The sequence below is a fragment of the Anopheles gambiae genome, chromosome 3, assembly GCF_943734735.2.
Source record: "Anopheles gambiae chromosome 3, idAnoGambNW_F1_1, whole genome shotgun sequence".
Taxonomy (NCBI): domain Eukaryota; kingdom Metazoa; phylum Arthropoda; class Insecta; order Diptera; family Culicidae; genus Anopheles; species Anopheles gambiae.
Genome location: NC_064602.1, coordinates 20,737,449 through 20,764,414, shown reverse-complemented (window position 1 = coordinate 20,764,414; position 26,966 = coordinate 20,737,449). Strand labels below are relative to the sequence as shown.

The 26,966-nt window shown below is 44.0% G+C and overlaps 1 protein-coding gene across 3 annotated transcripts; it reads right to left on the bottom strand.

Annotated features, from left to right (window-relative positions):
- Positions 1-38: 38 nt before the first annotated feature.
- Positions 39-26,807, bottom strand: LOC1279896 (phosphatidylcholine:ceramide cholinephosphotransferase 1). 3 transcript variants are annotated; one of them, XM_061655446.1, is made up of 4 exons: positions 25,710-26,807; positions 1,940-2,648; positions 1,692-1,870; positions 39-1,607 (listed from the first exon to the last, which is right to left on the bottom strand). In XM_061655446.1, the coding sequence occupies exons 1-4, from the start codon at positions 25,773-25,775 to the stop codon at positions 1,446-1,448; spliced, it is 1,116 nt and encodes a 371-aa protein (XP_061511430.1). In that variant the 5' UTR covers positions 25,776-26,807; the 3' UTR covers positions 39-1,445. The 3 variants fall into 3 exon arrangements, with proteins under 3 accessions (XP_061511430.1, XP_061511428.1, XP_061511429.1); XM_061655444.1 differs by lacking the exon at positions 25,710-26,807 and adding an exon at positions 12,696-14,186; XM_061655445.1 differs by lacking the exon at positions 25,710-26,807 and adding an exon at positions 5,227-5,601 and having other exon boundaries at positions 1,940-2,644.
- Between the last annotated feature and the right edge of the window lie 159 nt (positions 26,808-26,966).

Genomic DNA, 26,966 nt, shown 5'->3' with positions numbered 1-26,966 from the left:
CGAACTGATCGAAAAAAAACTAAACCTTCGAAAAAATGTATTCTTTCCTTCTTCTATTGGTTGTTTCATGATTTCGTTTCGGTTTCTTACACAATAAACGCTTTCACTATACAAAGGCAGTTACGAAGGCACAAACAACACGAGCTTTTACGAGCGACAGTCTATAGAGTTTCTCGGTAAACGAGTGCCGGGCTGCGTACGACTGGGCTGAAGCGGGAACAGCTTCAAAGTTGGAACGTGCACAGCTCATCTCGAGTTAAAACAAAAAGAGGGACCACAAATGAAAACATTCACCAATCCTGTGTCTAGTGGCGCCGTTCAACTCTTAGGATCATCACCGCACGAATGTTTCATTTTGGTTTAGACTAATTATTGCTATCTTCTCGTATCGGCAGCGCACGATGAGATTGGCTCGCCTGGCTCGAAACGCAACACAATGCTCCTATATACAAATGGTAACAGATAAGCGAAGATGCGTTCATTTTGGCAAATTAGCTGACGCTTAATCTTTTTTTTCTTTTTTCAAAAATCGAATTAGAGATTTTATATAAAAAGAAAACGTCCTGATACACACAAAAACACAAATTACAAGCCTCGGGTCTAGCCTATACACACCTACGCTTAAATGAATCGAAAAGAAACCCGCTAAAATGCACTACATATATGTGTAGGATGTACTGTACACAGAGGATTGCAAAACTGCATTCCCAGCAAATGAACCATCCACTACACCCGTGAACGAACGAGACCCGTGCTGTCCCCTGCCTTTTTGCTCCAATCTCCTTCTTTTTCGCTAGCATTGCGCTCGGCGCAATTTGTTATATCACATTGATTTTCGTCGTTCGTTTTGTGTGGTTGGTGTGGAGTTTTGCAGAATAGCTCCACAAAACTTCCTCATACCAAAAGCACTTAGGGATGAAGAGGGAGGGACAGTTTTGGCCTTACACACCTAAGCTAAAATATAATCTACCTAATCTGACTTCTGTAAGCTTGCCTTCGCTTGCAACAACATGACCACTTTGCTCTGCCAAATGTACAGAAAACTGGGCTTAATTTAATAAACGCTTGTTGCTGAATGTTTCTATTAAAAAACAATGGAGATGGTGGCATTGTAAATCCAAATCGACAGACAGAAACGGGAAAATTCACTCACCCGCGAGGGGGAACAGGTTGTTGGCTTTAACTAACCCCTTGCACAACTATCAGATCCCTGCACACAACGAGCATCCTGCACTAAATCCTTACTTAACGGGGTATTGGTTTTCAAGTCTTTTCTTTTCCTGTTCCAATGGACATTGTAGGCTTCTCGCTACGTCGCCTAGACGGTGTAGATATGCTGCGGCGGTAAGAGAACAGGTCGACCGTTGAACATGCGCCAGCTCTCCGCCTGCCGGCGGATGTTCCGGCGCATCCTCAGCCACCAACCAGACGGCGGTGGTAAGGCATCAACTTTCGCGTCCCGGCAGTTTGGGCGACTTTTTCGTCCAGGACGAGGGTAGCGACAGCGGACAATCGTACTGGAGCGGGATTGGGCCGCGCACGTTGCGCTCAAAGTAGCGGAAGGCAAAGTACCACCACTCACGTCCGATGTAGTTGTTGCCGTTTTGCTAAAAAGGAAGGGAAGATTTTAACGATTAGTTTGTGGTTTTATTTTTCGCTTACGCGTGCAGTTCCGGCTGTGGCTGGCTTACCTTTAGCAGCAAGCTGTTGTTGGCAAGTGTGTGGTACGTCCAGAACAGTCGCGTCGTGGCGTAGTACGCTATCAGCACGTCGACGGTGTAGTGGCCGTGTGCTACCAGCACCATCACGACACCGGTCAAGCTGGCCAACCAGTAGATCCAATGGATCGGCCAGAAGCGTTTGGGTGAATCTGTGAAGGAAGAATACCCAAATTAACATCAACCTTCGTTCGATAACCTGCTCGCACCATTTGCCTTACATTCCGATATCACTAGATAGCCGAGCACGAGCGTCACCGTGTGGCCACTGTAGATGTAATCGCCGCAGTAGATCTGCTTCCCATTGATCGACAGCCCCATCCCGGAGATGAGCTGAAACGCGCGCTTCACGATCACGCCCGCACTGCTCGCGTTGCTCTTCGGGCTGCAGTAGTACGTCCGGCTCGACACGGGCAGCACCGTGACGTACATCGTGAGCGAACGCATCATGTACAGGATCGACAGCAGCAGAAACACGCGCCGCATCACGATGAACCGATGCTTGTGGAAGGTGATCAGCAGTACGCACGAGTTCACCACCACCATGATCAGTATTTCGCTCACATCGAGCGCCCAGTCCTGCGGTTGCACCCGGTCCAGGAAAGCGTCCGGCAGCGGCCCATACACGTCCCGGTCGGGGACGCGATCGTGCACCAGGGAGAGCGACACGGTGGCGAGGAAAAAGTTGCCCGCTAGGAACAGGAGCGCCAGGAGGGTTTTGCCAATTTCCTTCGGATAGCGCGACTGATCGTCCCGCAGGGGCGAGGGTGTATCGATCTTGATCATTACCGCATCGCTCGACGGGCTGCTGGTTTCGGAGGGGGGCGGCTGGTGGTTTTGCTGGTGGTAGGGCGAGCCGGGATGTGGGTAGGCCGACGGGTGGTGGTTCGGTGCATTGGGGCTATTGTAGTCATATGAGTCAGGCACTTCCTGTGAAAAAAGTAGTAAAGAAAGCGGAAAAACCAATTAGCCTTTTTTTTGTTAATTTCGTTTGCTTGCAATGGGGTTTGGTTCTGTGTTGCTTTGTGGGTTGGGTTTGTTTGAGTTATATTGTGTGTGCTAATGCAAAGGGAAATGGCACCGCCAGTGATACGCGGACGGAAGGAAATGCACTTTCCATGTACAACGTATCTTATCGGCACGACATACACACACACGATCGTTCCTCAATTGCGCTCACCGAGACACCGAGATTGCTGCAGCCAGTAAAATAATAAAAGTAACGGAAGAACAGGACCGAATTCTTTACTTATACTTTTGCACAGCTCCTTTACCCAAGGCGTCCCACGTGTGTGTGCTCAAGGGCAGAACTTTGACAAGAAAAGATGATGTGCTGCACCTTCTGCTTGTAGATGGGGAGGTACATAGTTCCCCGCTGTCTTTTGTGCCAGAGCCGGGTAGAGAAGAACAACAAACCATTAAAAATCCCGAAGGGGAAAGACGATTTTGAACCATTTGCTTTACAAGGCAGTACCAAAGCGATGCGTTTTGTGTTTGCCTGTTTGCTGTGGTTAGAGTGTGTAGATAACGATCGTGGGGTAGAGGCAAAAAAACAACAATAAGCTCAGTATATGTAAAGCAGGTAGATAACCGTTACAGTGTAATACCTTCTTCTGGAATCGTTTCGAACGTTTGGAATAATATTTTTGGGCGGTCGTTTTGTAAATTTGAGGCGGGTTTAGTTCTTGGCTGAATGATTCCTATAATGAGTGTCACTTGTAGCGTGGTGCTCTTTGGAGCATACTGACGACTCCAATCCGACTCCTGCTATTGTTAGTCCGATTCCGACTCCGGCAAAATCCGCCCGGAGTCGGAGTCGTCTGGAGTCGTTTGGAGTGGACCGACCTGGTGCAAGGTGCTTGTGATCAAACATTTCGTCATATACACTTCATATACAGGCCTTTGTTACGAAGGTCAACTCCGATCGACTACGGACAATTTCAACCGTTTCCGGACGACTTTCGACTCTGGTCAACTTCGAACGACTTCGAATGACACTGGATGACTCCGACTCGGGACATTGGATTTCGGATTGGAGTCGACTTCCGATTTGACAATCTCACCCATCACTAGTCACTTGCCAAGTACAGGGCAAACAACAACGAGCGGGACCCGTTTTCCTTCCCTTTGTATGGGAATTTTCCACACATCGCGTGACTCATGACCTTATTTTAGTGGTCCACAAATTGTCCTCCATTAGAACCGGTACCCCCGCGTAATCCCGTAATTTTCCATCGATCTGACCCGGTTAATCCAGCCGATAACTTTCGTTTATCATTACCTCTACTGTATCATTAACGAGTCGCACCAGGTGTTGGACATCACCGAAGAAAACCAGCAAACTTTACACTAATCTTATCGTAATCCATCCCCAAAAACAGCGCTGATCCTTGTGATTCCAACGGCCCTTTTCAGAGCTTCCGACCATCAAGAAACATGGAAGGGATTTGCAGTGATTGCCAAACGTGGATTTTCACAGGCATGAGTCACATACATGCCTCAGACAGATAGATAAATGTATTACGTATAGACTAGGAAGTCGTAGTCATATTATGTATGTCTTGGGCAGTGGAAATATGCACTAATGATCAAGTAATTAAGTCATACTATTCCACCCAAAACTCTTTCAAACCTGTTGCCCGTTTTACTTTGTCTTACTATTACCTCTACTCTCCCAACAGGATGGGGACCAACAGCGCGATACGATTTAATATCTTTATGGCCTGTTGTACCCATGCATCAAGATAACGTCGTCTGTGAACCCTTCTGTGGTCACCCCCCAGCAAACTGCAATTAAGATTGATCGATCAATGGGTCTCACACGAGCGTCCGGGAATTGCAAAAATCTGACTGCAGTCGTAAAAAACGTGCTGCTACTGTTTTGACCGTTTTGTAATTTGCTAATTTGATTGCTTCTGATAAATCCCTACTGGGATTGGTAACGCATATACTAACACGAAAGATAGCTGACAATAGAGAGATCGGTTGCTTTTCAAACAGCACCACTGCGACCTTGTGTGTGCACACGAAGCGGCACGATTACTTTCCACCGGCACGCAGAGAGGTCTCCACACGGTGGTCAGGAAAGTTCTTGAACGGGCATTTTGCTTTTTTCCTTATACGCTTCACAAGAGAACATTACACAGGTTCTAGTGCTATCCAATTACAGCTGTTTACACTTTCATCTGCGCTTTGTGGTGTGAGTGTGTGATCCTCCAGTTGCATTCGGGTATCACTTTACATTGAACGCTGCATCAAGCTGACCCGCGATCACACATCGTAATCATTTCGACACCGTCTGTAAAGAAGCGATCGGTCCAGATGAGATTACGAATGGCGACCTCCATCGGTGCTGGCGCTTCATTACACCCCGGCGCATTGCTTATCACCCACTAACAGAACTAGTTTCTCGCACATTCCAGTGTGTGCTTTACTTGATTTTACCGTTTTTTTTGGTATGCCTCCAAATATCCTCTTCATTCCAAATTACAACAACACACACACACACTTGCCTGGCAGGGGAGGTAGCTCCAAGGATGCACACTGTACGTGTACGACAGCCTTTGTATCGTCTTTGCCGAGGGCCATCCTGTCTTGAGCATCACCTTCATCGCGGCAACACAGCTGATATCTACTACCTAAGGCACTACACCACTGCCAGGTGGCTTTAGTGTAAGGGGCGGAAATAAAAGGCACCAGGATCGAGGTCGTCTACACACAGCGCACAGTATGTGTCAGGCGGCGCCACCACACAAGCGGGCACACACAAAAAAAACCGACCCCGGGACACACAAAAGCACAACCGACGCACTGAAGAGTTCTACCACGAATGCGTCACGTCGCACGGCGTAGGAGCAGCAGCGGACTGTACCGATTGATGGCCGTACATTAAAAAAAACACACTACCGAACCCGCGGTTAGTTGTTGTGTGCGCCCTGCACCGATGATCGTTGTGTGGTATTAGTTGGCCGTTTCGTCATTGCCGACGTCGCCGTTGTCGTCGTCGTCGAGTCAGCAAAACGATCGCGAGCGCACTCGCTCGCGACTGTATGGCGGTGGGTGACTCGTTGTTACTTGAGCTCCCGGTTGCGGTTTTGCCAGTTGTTTGTGTGTTTATGCCCTCGTCCTTATCATTAGATTACAGTGTGTGATGTAAAACGGCGGAAAAGGTAGGATTTTTGTTTAGTACTTTTATATTGTAATCTAATCATCTTGCACGTTTTATCTCGAGTACACGCGCTATGATGCGTGTAATAAATTGCCTTTTTATTCTCTCCAAACAGTGTTTTTGTAATTGATCTTAACATTAACTAGATGTCAGATCATATAAGTGGAACTATATATAGCATATAATTCCCAAAAAAAAGAGATATATCTGGCATCTGCTCAAGGTTTATCCTCCTATTTATTTATCATTCGTTATCACAATCCATACATGACAGCAAACATCTGCCCTAGAAGACGATTAACCACGACCCGTGAATTATGAAAGTCCCGGAACATGACATTTGCCGCAATGTTGATGCAGCTGTCCATCCGTGGAAGAAGACCCGACGACAAAGGCCTGTAGCCTGTATGACGTACGTACATACGCAGCTCACTATCAACTCGGCTAGATAACATCAGCTGCCGTCCAACAATATCTGCCATATCGTATGAGAGATAATCGGAGGAAAAAAAGAGTCAATTTTCCGACGATTTAGTACATCATGGTACATTCGGGGGTTTATGGCAAGAAGGTGTGTGTTGGAGCCGAGTGCTACCGCGCGTTTAGGGGCTACCATTCCGGTAGATAATGCTTGAGGTAAAAAAGGGTGTATCTGACCATTTTTACTGGGCGTGCAAATAGTACACTCCTTCAGCAATGGCAGAGATTTGGGCAACGTTCTGTCTGGCTCAAACAAAACATTGTTTTTTTTTTAGCTCAAACAAAACATTTTGTATCTCGCCAACCATCCAATCCAACCCACTGTACATGTGTACACGACGGCTCAACGAACCACTTCAAAGTAACAGCTTGTTAAGTAAACAGAATTATTATCACCATTGCCCGCGCCTGCGATTGCCCACGATGCCATCACATTTGCACACTGTTTGGACTCCACATTCATGTTGTTGTGGTTTTCTCGACACCAGGACTGCTGACTGATGTTTATTTGACATTATATATTTTTAAAGTTCAATTTTTAATAGACTCCAAAGGTCTTTCATATACTACTCATTCTTAATATTTGATTCAAGAACCGTTGTCAGTCTAGTGCTGTATTTACCACTAAATGAATATCAGTGACTTATTGATTACCCATGGCAGGACAGTCAGTCCTATAAATGAAACGGTTCGGTCCAGACGGAGTTTGAACCCACGACGGTCATGATATTAGGTCGTGCGAGTAGATGACTATACCACGGGATCGCTAAAATATACTAGAGGTCCCGAAGATTTCCGTTTCATTTCCGTACGTTTCCGTTTTCATCTCTGGGAGAGCAATACATTTGGAATACAGCGGTTTTCAGGGGTTCTGATAGTTCAAAAGGGGTTAATAACTCCAAGAGATTCGTTCTCTACATGCCGGAGAATCTTTGTATAAGAACTACATTACTGGTTGACAAAACCATTAAGTAATCCAACTAACATAGACTTAAGCGTCTATTGTTGTCCTTAGAAAGTCCTCGACAACCATTTCCCTCCTACTGCCTATCTTGATAGAAATCCCCATTAACGATGGACGATCATAACTGTGACCTATAGTCACCCTGGTAGTATTAAACGATCAACATATTAGAACAGAACCCAGCCACTAAGAGTCATTAATTGATGCACTGTACGATACACGATAATCATTCCAACGTTATCCGACATTATCGTAACGCATTACGTAGATAAGCACACCACCATCGTGAACGTATCATTTGTAGTCACTCATGTTCGGATCGAAATGCCAAATCAGCAACCACTAACGACCACCACCAGGTTTTACTGTTTTACTGTCCCAAGATACAGATCATGTGCCCTCTTCCATTTGGAGATGTGCTAGACATTTAAAACAAAGGGCGTACCAACTGACGGAAATTCACGAGCACCAACTAATTGATGGTAATGACAGTGGACATTACTATGTGTTCATCAAAGCGCAGGGGGACGGCAACAGAGTAATTTGACGTATCGTTTGATCATAAAATAAAACGAACTATTCCATCATCGGAGTGGGGATGGATTAAATAATTCATCCCGTGCATAGCAAACATTCCTGTGCCCCAACATGGTGGTAGGTTTGCAAATGAAGCCAGTCTAAACGTATGCTGTCACTGGCTTGCGATCTTTGAATTATTCAATTGCTCTAGAATGTGTACTTGTACCTCACTGAACCACTATCAGCTACGATCGGCACATACTGCTGATAGAACTGGCGTACAGGCATGTCTTAGGGTACGTTGAAATAGGAATGAAATGCAAAATTCCACTCTTTTTACTAATATAATAAACAGGATGTTCTAAGCGTTTTTTCTCTGCTGGTATTAATGGCGTTCTACCAACACATACTCAATTGTAACTTTTTTACGGAGCGTTGTCCCTGTGCACTAACAAACAAAAAAAAAACGCATTTCTTATCATCTACCGAGCGTGCTGCTGCGTTGATAATGTGACTCTACTCGTACCCCCCTCCGAGCAGGAGATTGCGCGTACACAAGGGATTCGTTTTTTTATTGACGCTGTAAGCAGTACACACAGTACACACACACTCTCTCTCTCTACAGGCAAGTCATCTATCGTCATCCGTCCAGATACGTTCCGGAGAGGCACGTATACCTGCACCTACTGCCTTCTAGTGCACGAGTACCGAGATCTCGAGAGGAGGTGGTGTGCCAGATAATCGGGCCAGGAGTGATAATGGATGCTAAATTTGTTCTCTCCTCCACTGGCCTTGGAGGGCGATGTGTGACGAGGAAGGACGGCTCCCACAATGATGGGAGGGTGTTGGACTTACTCTGTCACAACTCACTCTCGCTCTGACACTCTGACACACTATTTGTGTACTTATCATCTTGCACATTCATTGGCTTCCAGTGCCGTTGAAGGAGGACTGTGGTGGTTGGTTGACACGTATTATCGTTTATCAGAGCGCTTCATGTTCAGCGCACTGATTGATTGGCTAGATATTGTGATGTTGTTGTTATTTTAACACATTTGACACATTTCATTATTACTGTGCGCACACGATCAGTAGAGCCTTCTGCTATTTCCTATCAACACTTCCCAGTGTCAGTGTTTTGTTCTCCATTCCAAACGCAGTGAGTAATGCGCACAAATTTGCATTTACCACCTCTTCCGGCACGACCTCGCTTTGTCCACTGTGTACCCTGCTCTGTCCGTCCGAAAAAGGGTATCAGCACCTATCAGCATATGAATTATTCACCCACTGGTCACCGTCTCTATCCACCTACGAACCGAGCACTACCAATCAATCGCTATCTACAATCGTTGGCTCGTGTGGCGGAATTAAACGATTTGTCGATCGGCGCACCGGCAGAGGAAGGGCATGGGTGACACAAATGGAGACCACCGTACCGTTGATAATCTTCTGCGTCCAAAACGCATTCCAAACAGCTCTGGCCTTCACCGTCGCCAGCTGCCAGCCGCAAAATAAAGCGCACGCATTTAATCTGTGCCGCTCGATCGATATTTATACTTCGCAACGATCCGCAAAACCCGGTGTGCAAACGAATTGCTAATTTCCGCACTCATCAGCGTCCCGAGAACGTCAATAGCAGTTCCTTTCTCACCCTCCCATTAACCCCTTCCACCTGTTCAGCTGACTTCATTGGTGTGTGTAAGTGTGTGTTTTGTGCTACTAAATGACTACGGTAGTAAACACCGTTAGCTGCCCCGTACGTAACCTGCTGATCGCGATAGAACGCTCAACGCCGATCGCCGGACGGGTCTATAAATAATTATAAAGCACTGCGCCGCCTTCGACCCCAAAACATTCCCGCGTAACCGCCATATGTCGCCGCGATCGCGAACGATCGACGATCGTCAATAATTCACTCGATTCGATTAGATTGGTCAACCCAAAACATACACACAACAAAGAACGGCAACAGGCCGAAACAACGGACCGGTGAAGCTCGAAGTCCAAGATCAAGAAGTTCCCGAGTCAAAGCGAACAATGTGTGAAAATATGACGCATGTATGTATAAACAGATTGGTCTGTGATTTCCCAACCCCAGCAATCATATTTATTAATTTCAATTGCTTCTCAATAACAATTCGTTGCATTCTCTTAATATCAGTTGATACAGTTTGTACGAGAAAGTTTGCTGGAAAAGGAGGCACCACAACACCAACAAACCAACTGAACGGCAACTTCTGTTGTCCTGCTGCTAGGTTGCGCAGGAAGTCAAGAACATTCGATGTGGAATTTATTACCGGTCAAGGTAATACGCCTCCGTTTACATGGCAGATACAAATAAAGCGGGATTGCGATTGAGTGGAATTTGGTTGCACAACAACATCGCGACCGAACACGGACGATTATCATACTGGAGATGGTGCTGGCCAAGGACGCGTACGCGGTCCCCATCGCAGCATCCGTTGTTGTCAGCTTGGTCACTACTATCGCTCAATTTTGTCATCCTCATCTTGGCAGATATCATCAAAGTAGAGGTGACCAACGACTGACTACACGATAGGGATAGGGTCGGTTGTGTTAGCTGTGTACGCATCAAGTAAAGGCCTCTTGAATGATCCCGTGATTGTAAGGCAGGGCCTATTGCTACTTATTTGTTCTGCACAGCGGGGGAAAACACGCTTGCACTGAAGGGGTCGGACCAATCGCGACAAAATACACCTTCGAGTAGCACATGCAGGCGTTTAACACATCAAGAGGCCGACCGGATGGACCATTGTGTCCGTCACTCGTCGCACTCAATCTCACAGAATGTTGTTGACGAGAACTGGAAGTGTTAACTACTGTTATTAATTACAGATATAGGTAAGGGCATCGTTATTGGATCTTTGATGTTATGCAAATTTAGTTTATTTGGAATATGTCACTTTACTAGGTTTTTGGTTCCAGTTATCTTCACCATAGTATAAGATGTAACTGTTATTAATCCTATAGATATATTGGACAAGATCATTTGCTCAGCACGTCGTCTGTGTGATTTGGACACTGGCAAGTTAACACTATGACGGCAAGGCTGACACACACTAGACACACCAGCTCAAGCACGCAAACAATGCACGCAACGTGAGCCGCTACTCAGTTGACAAGGAGAATAGTCCCTCTGACTAATTGTTGCGCTTGGACACTGGTTTCAAACCGTTTAGCAGGTGTTTAGCAATGCGCAGTGTTGCTCAATAAGAGGGAGAGTTTCAAGACCGTAAAGCAGGTTGTTAATTAGTTTGTCGTCACAAGTGGAATCTCTAGAGCACACGGTGATAGCTAAATATTGGGAAGATGAGAGAATTCTACCAATTCTTAGTGTACCTTATGCTGTATTTCTACTTGTCTGAAATTGTCTTCATGTGTGATATAACAAGCAATAAGCATAGAACAGCATAAAAAATCGATTAAAAAACCGCAAACCCCTTCTCAGAATGGTGGATGGACAAATATTGTGTCCAAAAAGCACGCGCTCCGCTTGCTGGCGACTTGATCGCACACGTACGATCGTACCATCTTGAAGTCAAAACAGTCGTTGCTGGAGAACCACACGGCGGCAACAGCAGCAGCAACAGCAGCAGAAAAAAACAAGCTCCATTTGCCAGCTGAAATGGTTTCACATTACTCTTACTTTGCGTCCAACAAAACCTTCCGTACGTTGAAGGCGAAACAATTCCACTCGTCACACGCGGGTCGCCGGTCGCGGTCACCCGACACTTCTAGAACATTGTTCTCTCCCCCCCCTCCCATCCGGTGTGACTGTGTGAATCAGCCCAGCTGGGGCAGTGTGTTACAAAGATCTCTCCGTCTCCCGTTTGCGTTTAAATGCACCGTTTGGGTTTGGTCCCTTAAATAATAAAGCCGCTGAGAGTGTTGCTTCGGGAAAGGAAAACTTTTGCCGACGAACTGATTTTGAAAAAGTAAATAAACTGACTCACACTCTCACTGGCGGCTCTTCAATTTGTGTTTGTGGCGCGGTTTGACGGTGAGGCGTTTTTCGTTTCGATTTGTTTGGCTTCCGGCGGAGGACGATGGCGACCAAAGTCACATAAACAGAACCACCACCACCACCACCCGTTTGGTTTGGTGGTATCATTCACGTTCTATTACTGTATCGAGGCGGTGGAAAATATGCACCGTCAGTGCTCCCCGCCGTATCTCGGTCAGAACAGAACGGACGGTTGACATAATTTTCTGCGACGCAATTTTCCACATTCTATTAGATATAAAGCGAGATAGAGAGGGAGGACCCAACCGGTGCCACTCATGACATGATTATCTTTGCTACCCTTCAGAAGGGAGCAGAGTGTGCTCTCTGTTTGTGACCTAATGATCAACGATCATCAGTGGTTTGCGTAGAAAAAAAGTACAAGGAAAAGCGGGAAATCTTTACGCCCACCAGGCATTTTCTCGATGCCGAACAGAACCGCCGACTGTTTATTTACGATTTGCTACACCGAAGAACGTCCTCTACTACCTTTTCACGAAACTATGCGGTCGCTTTATTTTTAGTGAGACTCCCACCAGCACAATTCCCTAGCGTGATCAGTATCATTCAAAGTTGAATTTCATCTCAAAACACAGCCAACCTGTGCTCTTCGGAGGGAAACTAATATCTGCCCCTATCTAGCATCGGACAAAACAGCACCACATGACTCAATGGAAACGGTAGAATGTACGAGAAATAGAGCGTCTTAAGCCGGCACCACCTTGCGTCACATTGACCCGGCAAGGCACGGCATAGCAGTTACTTCCTCCCCAACACTCTCCCAACCACTCTGATTCTCCGTTGCCGTTGCTTCTTACTTACTTCATAGTGCAGCTTGCGGAATGTTGAACAGTTGCTGTATAGTTTCTCGTAGACGGCCCTCAAGGTGCCTCCTGCCACCGGCTTCGCTTTCGGTGCGTAGTACGACATCGTCACGAAGGAAGTAGGAACGAACCCAAACCGACAAAAAGGGCCAAACACTCACACGCTCACACGCTCAGGCAACGGACGATGGTAGCGGATGTGTACGTCTGGTTGGGTTGTTGGGTTAAAAAAAAAACGCGCGACACCAATCTTGTATCCCTTCTTTCTTTCCTTAAGGTCGCTCGACGATCCAAACACGGCTGGTTCACTGCTTCGTCGGTCTTATGGAGAGGTTCGGTTCTTCGGATGAAACCACACAAACTACGCACATACACACGCACAAAAGGCTGGCTAGATATGACGAGAAGCGGTTTAAACGCGGAAGAAGTGACACTCGATCGCAGAAAAAACGTGCTTCTGCAGCCTTGAACACCGAAACGATATACCTTCGCGCGGTCTATAATCAAGTTGACGCTTTTTACGCTGTTTGCTGGGTTATTCACGCGGGGTTTTATTTCTCAAGTACGCACGATCACGGTGCCAACATTGAACCAAACACAATCACGATGAGGGAACACACTCAACACTCAACTGCCTCTTCCGGACCCAACAATTACGATGCGTACGGCGTGCGTGCGTGCATTTGCATCGGCGTCCAAAGATGCCACAGGTTCATTGTAAGCTCTCACTCCAAAGACCCGTCTTATACAAGAGAAAGAAGGAGAGGAAGAGAGAAATTTAAGGTTGCAACAGACTTATGCTGGCAGAGACTGGCCCTTCGTCCAACGACGATTCGGCGCACACTGGCGGCCCACGGTGCAGTCGAACGCCCTTTTTCTCCCTCTCGGAGAGTTAAGAAATCACGAAACTATTGTTTTCTTATCACTCTGCCACACGGTTGGCTTTCTACTGTTGCCCCTTTTTATCACCTACAGGAGTAGCAGCAGCCGAAGAAGGTTTAAATGCCCGTCTGGGTACCACGAACGCGCAATGAGCGCGTGGTGAAGCAGCTCTGCCTGTAGCGTGCTTGTCGGGTGCTCTAATTGATTGACTTTATCTGCAGACACAACAAAGACGGATGATCGAGTAGGAGGCGGCGCGGTGCGCGGGTGGGATTGTAACAATACACGCAGCACCCTTCGAGAAGGTACCGAGCGAGCGCGTTTACACTTTGTACGAAAATGAAGGTCTTCTCACAGGCCACCACGCGCCACACACTCTCACGTATAGGAAAGCGTTGCGACCGTTTGGTTCCGCTTCACTCGCACAAATAACGCACGATCCAAAGGCAAACAACCCGAGCGCGTGTGTGTTGAATGTGATCGCGATCTCGCGCGATGTTCGTTGAGAGGGACACACACTGTGGAAATGACGGGCGCTCGCGCGCGCGTAAGAAAAGCCGCGATACCGGTCCACTCAGCTCGGCGGCGAGACTGAACAACGTGTTTTTGTGAGCGGTACCGCCGCGGCAATTCAAACTGTAGACGGCAGCCAGACGTCGAACGCTCTCTTGATTAGCCGTTGTGTGGGAGGCCGGAGCAAAATGGAGCCCATTCGTATGTCGGTTTGTTTAAAGTGATAGGAAGGCTTAATGTATTGAGTAAAGTTAAGCCTGGGATGTTTTTTATTAAAAAAAAAAACAAAAAAATAGAAACTTTTAACTTTAACTCAAAGCTGCTGATCACTGGCACAATACACAACAAGACATAACAAAAGATAACAATATTCCAAGCACCAAAATTCCACAAAACGACTCCTAAACGGGGTCTAAACGACTAAAATTGTCAGCCTAAAAAGAAATCTAAAAAAACTTCGTTTAGCAGAAGGTAAACGACTTGTTGTTGTTATCAGGAGCTACAACCGCTTTGCGGTTTTGGTCTGCCTCAGGAGTGTTCGAAACTATTCACGGTCTCGCGCCATCGTCCGCCAATCTGTTATCTTTATGATGAACGCCTCTACGCCATCCTGCTACCTCAACTTGGGCCTACCGCGCCTCTTCTGTTCTTATGGACGGCCTCAAAAGGACTTTACGGGCTGGGTCGTCCGTTTCCATGCGTACAACATGGCCATCTCACCGGAGCCAGGCGAGCTTGATACGCTGCACGACAGTGAGGTCGCCGTACATCTTGTATAGCTCGTCGTTATAGCGGCTCCTCCATTGTCCTTTCGCTAGAAATAGAACAGCGAAATTATCGAAAAATACTAATACTAAGCTCCAGTGTGAAATACCAGTGCAGAATCAAGTGAAAACTGATTAATGGTCGATGCTATTGCTACCCATGTATCTTGACCACACGACTATTCTAATTGATATTTTAGGAAAGTTTGAAGGGTATGTAAACCGTGATTAGATAAAGGTAGACAAAACACGTTGCAAGAAAAGGATGGTAACATTGCGATGAGTTTTAAAGCGCCATCTATTGAGGAAACCATTGAAGCAATGATTCTTTCGCATGAATCAACGTATGAGTATGCCATTTTCAATAAATTTGTCACAATTTTACGACAATCATGGCCGATTCCATTTTGTATTCAATTAATAAATTCATTAATGATTAATCAATTGATTGCTCACGTTTCGCAACTTTTGCAAGGAACCTGCAATATATATAGAAATATGCATTATATGGCTGTTAAAACTACTCATTAATTTTTGTTTTAATTTTTTAATGTTAATTTTTTAATTTTTAAAAACTTATGTTTTTAAATTTTAAATTGTTTTTAAATTTAAATTACGTATGATTATTGTTTTAATTTTTTAAAACTACGCATGTGTTATTCAAAAAGCTACATTCATCATTTCCTCATAAGCTATTGCGCTATTAATACTTAAAATTCTTATAAATATAATGAACTAAAATTATAAAATATTTCTTTTGTAGACTATCATACCAAACATGGATCATGTTGCTAACAAATTAAAAAAATAATGATCCGCTCAATAGCAACCATCACATTAGAGTTTATTAAGATGACCTCTTCACCCCAATGTCCATACTGCTTATATTTCGCTCTTCCGCGGCAGCCACTCTCACTGCTTGTTTGTGTTCGTTGTAACCGTTGTAACCAACTCTCGCGGAATGTGTAAGAAATAGGAACCAGCCAGATGCCCGAGCTCACGGTTCCTCTCGCTCTTCGGATTATCTTGCAACCCCAGCGGCCGTCCAGCAACGATCAAACACTTGTTGGGATTCTTTTCGGCTCAAGGGTGTCAAACTACGGTCGCATTTCTGTCCATAAATTCAAGTGCATTTTTGTGTTTTGTAATCAGTGTGGTCGATTTTCCAAAATTAATTTTTTTCTCAAATACGCTATTATTGCACAAAAAGGGTTTGACACCCTTGCCATTGCCAGCGAATGTAAACAAACTAAAGCGTCAGTATTATTTAATTTTTTTTCCATTCTATTTGTGATGAAGAGCATTGAAACAAACGAATCAGTTTGTTAAACAGCTGACAGGACAGTAAGTATAAAAACACATTTTTTACTGACTAAGCACATGATCAGTGTTTATCGTTCAAGAGACCAATTGAAAGACACTCAGCCCAACTTATTGCCTCTTATTTTCATAATGCTTTTAGTATTTTTTCTCTCCCTTCCATCTCTATTTCTCTTTTTACCTCTACATGCAGCTGGCCGTTCCGTGGGTTGTTGCGTAGCATTTTTCTAACTTTCTCTCACACTCTGTACTGCTCCCTCCTTATTTTTTCCACAGTAGATCTTTCGAGAGTTTCTCAGCGTTCGAGCAACGTATCCGGTGGTACGGGGTGCGTTGCAGTGGTGTTGCAGTGGCGTGTAACTATTTTTCAAACATTTCTATTCCTCTACACTGCATCGACCAAAAGGCCTAGGGTGGGAAGTACCGGTTTAGATGAACTGAGAGGGAACCGGGCGAGAGCCGAGAGTGCCTATGTACGTGCCTGGATGGAAGGGTACGATCGCGGAAGTGTTGCACCCTTGCGTTTGAATGCACACTTGAGTCTAGAGGGGCGTCGGAATGCGATCTGGGCATGGCATACGTGATAGAAATTAATGCTCAATTCTTCTCCTACAGCAGCGACTCCCATTGATCGATTGATCGAACCGAACGAACAGGTTATGGAACGGGTATGGTCGCTTTCAAAGCTTTAAGAAAAATTCGATTTAATATTTGAACTGTTTTAGCATATCGAAAGCGCTGATGCAACAATCACACAGAAACATCATGGCAGGAAACAAGCAAAATGCCAGCAGCAAACTTCTCGAACGCTGGCCAACCAAACAACGGGGTACAATCCAATTACGTTCGAATCATTCGGCGATGTATGCGCTTTTGCTAGCCTTCAACTTCCGTTCCTACGCAACATTACACTGAACAGCAGCACACACATACACGCCACTGGCGATGAGTAAGCATCGTGCTAATGCCACGGACGGTAGAATAGAACATAAAACTACTAGCCTTTTAAAAATTGAGTTTGAAATGGAATGGCAACACCGTCCTTTCCCATTCCGCTCTGCTGCGATTGGAAAGTTGCTTGTAATGTGAAAATCTTAGCCCGCGCGATGTAGAACGATTCTATTGCGTTCTATAAATTATTAATTACAGTTACAAAGTGGAGAATGAACGACATTGGTAATTGAAAATTGAATCCTCACACCGGTGGGCCACCATTTTGATGTGCGGTAAATATTTTATTCCATAGTTTAATGATAGTGTAAAAGTGTAGAGTTGTTTTTTGTTTGCTCTCTATTTAACTTTAGGACCCAAATTACTGCGTGAGAACATTGAAGTTGTCACTTTCCGTGGGATGAAATCTACACACTACAAACTGTTGTGTATTGTTCCAATCGTTTGGTGCATAAATCGATGGCAAGGCGTAAGTGACTCATCGTCTGAGTATTCCAAAGTGTAGTGATGGAATTTAAGCTAGTTTAAAGGCCACTTAAACTCAAACATATTAACTCCAGTTTATGTAGTTTCAAGGTCTTGCAGTGTTAAATATTCAATGTAAGTATGTTATAGCACTTAAGCGCTATGTATTTAAACATTTTTCTATTCCAAATATTTTATAGCTGAAATCAATAAAGAACGATTATATTCATTATAAACTCTAAACAAAATATATAATTAACTGACAATAAAAAGAATATAACAATTTATTTGAACTTCCGCTAATTCAAAATGAGAGCATGGCTATTTTTCACTTTATTTGTATTGTAATTGTCCTAAAACACATCTAAACAAAATTGCCCTTTCATTTCGTTTCATACTTCAATTTTGTTTTCATTATATCTTTTTGAAATTTCAATATAATTATTATCATTATGGCAAATCTATTATTTAAATTTTGTATAAATAGATGTTTTGTTGTTTTTTCATAAATTTTGTCCATCTTTTTTCCTTTCCGCACGAAAAGAATGACCCAGATTGGTTTGCATTCGTGTGAGAAGGAGATGGTCAAATAAAATATAGTGAAAGAATGCTGTGAAAATATTTTCAGGGTTTTTCAGGAGTTCTCATAGCTGTGGGACACTTTATTGACTCTTTCTTACGCGAAATGAACTTTCCAAGGAGAAATTTCCAAGGAGCCTGACGTGCTTTTTACGTCAAATGCTAACATTTTAGTTTGTTTTTCGTTCATTTTCAATCATTACCCTTTATTAATAAGACTAAACAGCAATGAATTAATAATAAATTATTAGAAAGATGTTTGAATTATCTGAATGATTGAGTTGGATACTCTTTGTTACATTTCACAGATTTGAAGCCTTGAAATGACCGGCTTAATTTATTATTACTTATTTTTTTGAGAAATCCTTTTTCAGCGTGAGTTGACATACATTTTTTACCAGCACTGTAATTTCAAATAGAAAAAAATGGAACGGCAAAAGGAAATATCAACAATCACTAATTTCAATCAATTAGCCACCGGACCGGAAGTCCACCGTAAGCCGAGTGCAGTAAGCCGTAGTACACGCAGTAGCTGCTGCACCACAGCAAAACAGGAAGCAAACCAGCGTTCCCTCCCTGGATTAAAAGCCATCGTTCAGATTGGCACTTGTTTGTACGCAGACCACCAACACCATCCATGCAAGGATTGCAAAAGCGAACGAACACATCCACAAAAGAATATTCACCATTACTACCACCGCACATGCGGTCTTTCCGCTTCATTCTTTTAACCATCCTTTACTGCCCCGATCCGTGACCGAGCCGAATCGTCCAGGGTGTGGAGAGTTTGCGTTTGTCGAGCTGGCAGACAAAATAATTGTAGTGTTCCGTTTCCTCCCTCCAGTATTTCCCTGTGGTCGGTCAGTGTTCATTTCCTTGACCTAATTTGCGGTACGACTACGGTGGGAGCAGAGTAGAACAACACCCTTTCGCATGCAATCCTTTCGATATCCGCTTTTTCCGCATTATTATCCTTGTTCGGTCAAACGTGGTTCGGAAACACACACACACAAACAAACAGCACCACTTTCGCTCTACAGGTTTTGCTGTACGACGTAACACAATGACCCATTGACCCCTTGCTACGATTTACTCGCCCCACGGTTGCATGTCTTTCTTGTCCGTTTATGCGGAGGAGCCGCCTTTGATACTGCTGCTGCTGCTGCTGCTCCACCCAGGGCAGGACTGGCAACCAACGTACTGGCATGATTGATGGTGATAAAAATATAATAAATTGTGACATTTGCCGGAAGATTGCAATAGCGAACATTGGGACAGCAGCGGGTTTTCAGTGTCGGGGGCCCTAAGCAGTAAGAATTGTTGAGGCCCCTTTGTACATGATTACGGGGGGGGGGGGGTACTCGGCATCCGTCTTTGATTATGTACCATTTAAACTTAAATTTGGTTGCTGCCGGGGGGGGGGGGGGGATGGGGGGGTTCTTAGGGTTCGTCTAGCGCGGGGCCCAACGTCTATCGCCCACGGGGCCCTCCTTGCCAATACAGTGCCATATTCTATCAACTGTTATGGATAATGGATTAAAGATTCCGGGGCCCCTCATTGACGGGGCCCCCCGCAATTGCTTACTTTGCTTACCGTTAAATACGCCACTGCATTGGGAGCATACGGAATAAGGGTAAAATGTATCGAAAAGTATTGTACATTTAAAAATGTTTAGTAAAATAGGAATTAACATTATAAACGATTGAAGTTCAACAGGTACTGTTTCATCAAATATTGTCAATATTTCTTTCACGTTGATTGATATTTAATTATCAAAGTTCAAACTTGCCGATGTACTTCTTTCCCAATTTCACTTCCATAACCAACTCCAGCTCTTAATCGCAGTTATTACATCAATGCACAGAACGCACGATTACAGTAAATCATTCTACCGTGCCGGAACGTTTGTATGTGACACACCTTTAGACAATTAGAAGGTTCTAGAGGTGCTGCCTTCGCCTTCGGAGAAGTTGTGGAAAGCATACGCAAGTCCGTCCGGGACAAGTACTTTCTTTGACTTGGAATGATTCAGAACAGCGATAAGGCCATTAATGTGGTGAACCAAGCCTTTAATATTAATGAGCTTCTTTACAGGCAGGCGAATGATGGAGGACAATTTACGGTGTCATCAAGGCTTTGAGCGTGAGTTGTGATGAAAGGTACATGTCACTGTTCTTTATTCGTATACATTTTAACAGAGCTTTTTGTGAATAAAAAAAATACGTCAATAAAAAGGAAACAGTTATAGAATGCTCTCTCTTCTTCCCACGTGTTGATATAAAACACAAAATGAAGGTGAAACATCATTCAACAATCACTCCCCGAATTGTTCATTTTCCACTCGTGTGTTCCGCACGTGAAATTGACCTTTAAGTTGGGCCACGGGCTATCGGGAGGGGAAGCCTGTGGAGAAGCAATGAAGATATGGTCCACGGCACAGTTTAACGCAGAAAAGAGAGGAGCTTTGGCCAATATTACTCTGTTTTTTTATCTTCTCTTTTCCCCTCTATTTTTCCCCCTTTTTTTGGTTTGGTTGGTTACTGTGCCAGTTTGCTTCCGTTGTGAAAATGTTCCACTTCGATGCGCTTTCCATCGGTGCGGCGTGATCTTCCCCGAAGCAGAGTGCTGCACGCTGCAACAGCAAAGCTTCAAATTGATGTAAACTGTTTTGTCGTGATTTTCAATGTTGATCTGAAGCGTAGATTATTGAGATTGGAAAAAGATGAGCATTCTGTGTTTGTGTAATTTTTGAACGAAGAAAACAAATCATAACGAATAAGCAACAAGAAGTGATGATCATACATACTTCAAAATTTATTGGGATATACAAATTAAAAATAATCAATTATTGACGCTCCAATGATGTTGCAATACACTGACCTTACCCTTCATACAGAAGAAACGCTAGACATAGTAGATAACATACACACTCACACGTGCTCTTTACGTCATCGATTTAACACACAGCACACAGTGCACCTAATTCTACGCAGAAATATGTCGATAAGACAGTAGGGCATTCCTCAATGTCCAGACAAGGCCGCAACAGTAGCAGCAGTGGCAAGGGGCGAATAGAAAGCGAACGCCAATGCTTATCATTTCCGCAAAAGGCATTATACAGACGTCTGAAGGGGGGGTATGATAATGATTGTGGGCCTACATACCGTACTGGATTCCCGTCTCCCAGCCAGAGCATTAGTTGTAAATGCCATTGAGACTGAGGTAGATGATTCATCGATCGTCAAACGTGGGCGAGCGCAGGCGTCTGTTGCATGAATGGATGAATCATTAACCGATCGCCGAGAGGACAGTAGAGCAGTTAAATCATCAGCTAAAGTACGTCAACTACTGCCGACAACTTCCGAGAGTGATGAGGATCATCTTTTTTTCTCGGAAACTGACTCGCACCGTCGTCGATGATGATGTTGTTTACATCTGTTTTGACTGTTATTTTATTTGCTACTTCAAGCGCACTGTATTCACCACAAATTCCATTCGATATTGATGGTTAATTATTTTACACAGCCATTTTTTAAACATTCTTGTAAACCCGGAGTCGGAAGTTCTGATGCGATCAAAAGCGAACGTAGCTAGTTTAATGTAATTTATTTCACATCATACATAATTCAAACCAAACTGCGCGCAAGTTCCGTGACCAAATAACGACCAAAACACGCGTTTTCCGACTTACACAGTAATAGGTTTGGCAGCAGGCAATATCTTTTGTGGTGCAATACTTTTTTTAATTCCAAAATTACGCTAAACCAAACGCGATCGAACGTTCCACATACACTCACACAGTAGTAGAGGAAAGAAAGAAAAAAACACCCATCATCAAAGCGCGAACGCGCGATCATCACACATCGAAAAAATGCCCGCTCTTGCAACGCTCTTTGTGGGGTGTGCGCGCGAAATAGAAAATCTCAAGATCAACGCACTTCTCGCGATCAACGCGTGGTGGAGCAGCCAAGCTGCTGCTTTTTCTTGCCTGGTCAGTGTTGCAATAACTTTGTATCATTTATGACGCCTGCTGGCCCGGTAAGAGGCGAAGGATGGGTGGGTGGGTGTGTGGGTGTGTGTATCGAGGATCAGCGTGGTGGAAAAATGCCTCACACGCCCGCGTGGATCGTTAATGAACGAAAAACATCCGCCCCAAGCGCATGGTTTGGCCCGCATCTGGCCTTCACCGTGGATAGTTGCGCTCGAGCAGAATAGTGCCCGATTGGTATGCGGGGCCCCAGAGGTCAGCAGAGACGGGAGACGGGTAGCCCATGGAAATCTTGAGCACGGACACCAATCACGGACCCGATGTCCGGCGTCGAAGCACGAAACCGCCGGAATTGGCCGGTGACCATTAGCAGGATCCGTTGTAAAGGGGGGGGGGGGAGATCAAAAATTGTCGTTGTCATGGCCATAGTAAAAGCCTTTTTTCTAACACACACCCAGATATGGTGGTGTTAAAAATGGAATCTAATATCATCCAATCGATCGAAGGTATGGCATTTGAAGCATTTTCCATTCTATTCCGCCGTCAAATCTGTAAATGCGTGTTCGTTTTTTTTCTGGTAGAAAATGCCAGTCCTTGCCTATCGTGGAATTCCTATTACGTTGTACACACGATGTGTGTGTCCTGGGGACGTGGTTGCCGCGGGTTTGCTGTGACGTACGTTCCTGCCTTCCTTTCCGTCTCCCCGCGACTGTTCGGGCCAATGTTTATGAATGAATTTAAAAATAGTCAAATGGCATTCCGGCCTGATTTGCTGAAGATGGTTTCTGTGGGACAGTTGCGTTTTTGTATGTGTGTGTGTTGTGTCCCGTGCCATCTTATTTCGTTCCCTTTCTTTGCGTCACTGTCCGTAGAGGACACTTTATTCATTCATAACATTTGAATTTGAATGTTGTTTGTGAGCGGTAAAGGTAAGCATTGTTGGAGTTCGAACCATTCTCATGTTCTGCTGCTGGTTGGCGAAGCGAACAACAGAGAACGGCAACGATGACGTTGGCTTAAAAATAAAGGGGGAAATGGGCACGGGACTCAATTTTGAATTGGGTTTGGAAAATCGGTCGGTTTCCGGGGCGTTGTGGAAAAGAGTAAAACGGTAATGGAGGCTATTTATAGCATCACAGGACACAATTACTATGGAAACTATGGAAACATCGCGAGAAGCGGAAGGAGAATGATTGTATTGTTCATTTTAAGTTTATTCTTTTTTGAAAAAAGGGTTCCTTTTGAACATCTATTGTTAAACATTTTGTAAGTAATAAGTTAAATGCTTACTTTTATAACTTAAAACTATTAAAATGTTGCAAAAATATGCAATTACGGTAAAGCTAGCTTAACACATTTTAAAGTTATTATTTAATTTATTATTCAATTCTATACTTTAATGCTGAAACTATTAATGTATTAACATTTTCATAGTTGGGCATGTTTTTGACATGTTTGGAATCATTTCCTGAACCGATTCCGTTGCCGAGTGTATTCCGGAATCAGAATCGGCTCGGGAATTGGAATCGACCTGGGAATCACAATTTGCTCCAGAAACGGCATCAGAATTGACTGCAGAATTATAATTAGCTCCAGAATAAGAATCAATGTTCTTGAATTTAAATAAGAAGTTTTAGAAGCAAAATCAATCCGGGAATTGGCAAGTTTGGGTTCTATACTATTATCAATTCGTAGTATCATTGAACCCAAACGCGTATTTTTATGGAGATCTCGAAACAGATTCCGATTTCAAAGCCGATTCTGATTCCGGAGCCGATTCTGGATCCAATTCCGGAGCCGATTCCAATTCCGAAGATGATTCTGATTCCGGACCTACTATCTGGAATCGATTCCAGAAAACTTCGGAGCTAGCCGGAATAACTTCCGACGAAAACTTTATTTTTCCCATCACTAGTATGGTGGATATATGAAGATATATTTTTTAAGAACTTGGTCCGTGATGTAGCATAATTCTGAGTTCTGAATCCTATTCATGTAATATGATTTTTTTGAACAAGCTGTGAAGAAACTCTCGCTCGATCGCTGCCATACCCTTTCAACTGTATTGTGTAAAATCTTGTACAATATTAAGCAATGATCAGATTCGATCATTCGGTGCTCGTGCTGCAGTCGTCATCTCGCAAGACTTAACAATACAGGGTTTACCAAGTCACTTTGCGATGTGAGCTGCACAATTCATCTCACTTGATACGTATTTCTATTCTGACGTGCTACTTCATTTGGACCGAAATAATTTTCTATTCCGCCGCATTCATTTTCATCCATTATATGAAGTCTTTTCACAGGGGATGTTAGCTGGAGCCTTCCGCAATGTTTACATTTTTTTCAAAAATAAATTTTTGGGCTTTTAGTGCTGATTTGTGATACAACTATGTTGTTTAACAAAGAATAGAAGTTTATCTTTGCTCCGCTGTAGCATTCTAGCCGAAAAATGGATTATTCGTTGAGATATTAGCAGTTGAACCTGCTCAGTCAAATCTGCTAATAACTCAATGAATAACCCATGTTTCGGCTAGAATGCTACGGTGGAGCAAAGATAAACTTCTATTCTTCGTTAAACAACATAGTTGTATCACAAATCAGCACTAAAAGCCCAAAAATTTATTTTTGAAAAAAATGTCAACATTGCGGACGGCTCCAGCTAACATCCCCTGTGAAAAGACTTCATATAATGGATGAAAATGAATGCGGCGGAATAGAAAATTATTTCGGGCCAAATGAAGTAGCACGTCAGAATAGAAATACGTCTCAAGTGAGATGAATTGTGCAGCTCACATCGCAAAGTGACTTGGTAAACCCTGTATGGCAGGCATGGGTTCGAACCCCATATGGACCGTGACCTCTTGTTAAGGACTGGACTACCCTGTTATGGATAATGAATAGTGGTATAAGCAGGCCTTGACCCCCGTCGTCAACGGTTGTGTTGTGATTTTAGTAGATTTAAACGATGTATCGATACAAAATAATACTAAAAAAACAGAACTTTTTTGTATAAACGATTCATACCAATAACCCAAGCATGGTGTAAGATTTGGTTGATAAACCCAACAACGTTTTGCTTAGCTCTTGTTGATAGAAAAAAATACACCCCCTTCTATGTGTATCCAATGGCTGGGGGTTCGATGTGTGCGATGGCAACGCATTTTCACAATCAACCCACCAGCACCACCAGAACGGGCCAACAAAGCAACCCATCCTCCAGCGAAAAAGCCCTTACCATATTACAAATGGTACACTGTTGCTCCGCTTATCAAGGTGTGCTCATTTGGTCTCTGTGTGTGTGCGTGCTTGAGTGTGTTGCAACGCACAATCAGTAGCAGCTACACCTGCTAGCAACAAAAACACACCTTTTAACACACCTTCTCTAAGTTTGTTGGCGCTGGCTGCGTTACCACGTGCGTTAGAAAATGCTTCGTAATAGGTATAGGTAAATTGTAATATAAAAACAAACAACACACACACCCACACGATGACACTTAATTGTGTTAAGGACAAATTGCAAACGGAATTGCACCACGGAATACTTACCATCACGACCGTGGCTAGATCCAAACCGGAGCCATTCTTATGACTTCCTCTTGCGTTAATTTCCATTTCGATGCTTAATTATTTGCTTGCAGTTTTGGGCTTTTTTTTGTTTTTGCTTGTGAATTTAATTTATTCAACTGTTACAGTTCTGCTTCGCCCAAGGCTAACTTACAGGCTTGGCGTAGACAAGCTTTCCTACGGGATTAGGATGACGCACACCTATGTACACAAACAATATCGCACATACACATACACGTACACAATGACCGGCACTCGGTGTGTGGTTAAAATATGTTTAAGCCTTTTTTTTTCGTTTTCCTTTTGGCTCAAACGCAAATTTTGTTTTGCGGCAGCTTGTCGCGAAACGTAAACCGAAAACCGAAGAGGTTTTGATGATTCACATTAGCTATTATTACAGAACACTTTTACAGCACACATACACATGCTGCGCTCTATGCTGATCCCCGTGCAAGATCGTGCCAACACTTTCAAGATGGGAACGGCTAAACAGCATACGATACTGTATTACTTATACTACCGCCACTAACGGAGTGAACAAAAACACAAACGTAAACCACTAAAGCACTGCAGAATGCTTTCTTTTACAACGCTCCAAAACAACACCAAAATGTAACGCACACGGACAACAAAAAAAACGGCAACTCGCAACGCCGTTTCCGGACGACCGGTAGCTGCTGCTATTCGATTTTGACTGACGGAACGTAAACAATGCGGTCCCGCGTGCGCTGCTCGGGCACAGTCGTTGGCCCCGTACGCGCGCACCATTGCGAGCCAATCGCGAAACGGTCTCGTGCTGGAAAAAGGGGGTAAATGTTGGTGCGGAAGGGGTGGTGGGGAAGAACCAGGGGAGGATAGTTTGTTTGAAACTGATGGCGTCATCGATGATGCATGCGGTGGGAAGGAGTTTCGTCATGCTTCTTCCGCTCTCCGTAGTTTGCTCAATGGCTCATTGGAATGAGAGAGAAAGAGAATAAGAAAAGAGAGGATTATTTGTGAGATAAAAAATGGGTTACAAATAGATGTCAACAAATCATGGTACAAGAAAGAGCTACAATTGATCAATTCAAAGTAAATAAAATTAGCAAAATTTAGGATGTTTTTAAAACTAAAGTAGTAAACTACAATAACATTTTCAAAATTAAAAAGTTTTTTTTTTTTAAATAATCGAGTCCTATTTGTCAAACGGCGTAAAAGAAAACGCATACGTGCAGACGAGCCTTCAGGTCGACGTGCAGC

Excerpts from the sequence above, each read along its gene's own strand:
- LOC1279896 (XM_061655444.1), bottom strand. The coding sequence starts at position 12,803 with ATGTCGTACTACGCACCGAAAGCGAAGCCGGTGGCAGGAGGCACCTTG. Across the intron at positions 2,649-12,695 it reads TCCGCAAGCTGCACTATGAA|GAAGTGCCTGACTCATATGA; the intron begins GTAAGTAAGAAG and ends CTTTTTTCACAG. Across the intron at positions 1,871-1,939 it reads CTATCTAGTGATATCGGAAT|ATTCACCCAAACGCTTCTGG; the intron begins GTAAGGCAAATG and ends CTTCCTTCACAG.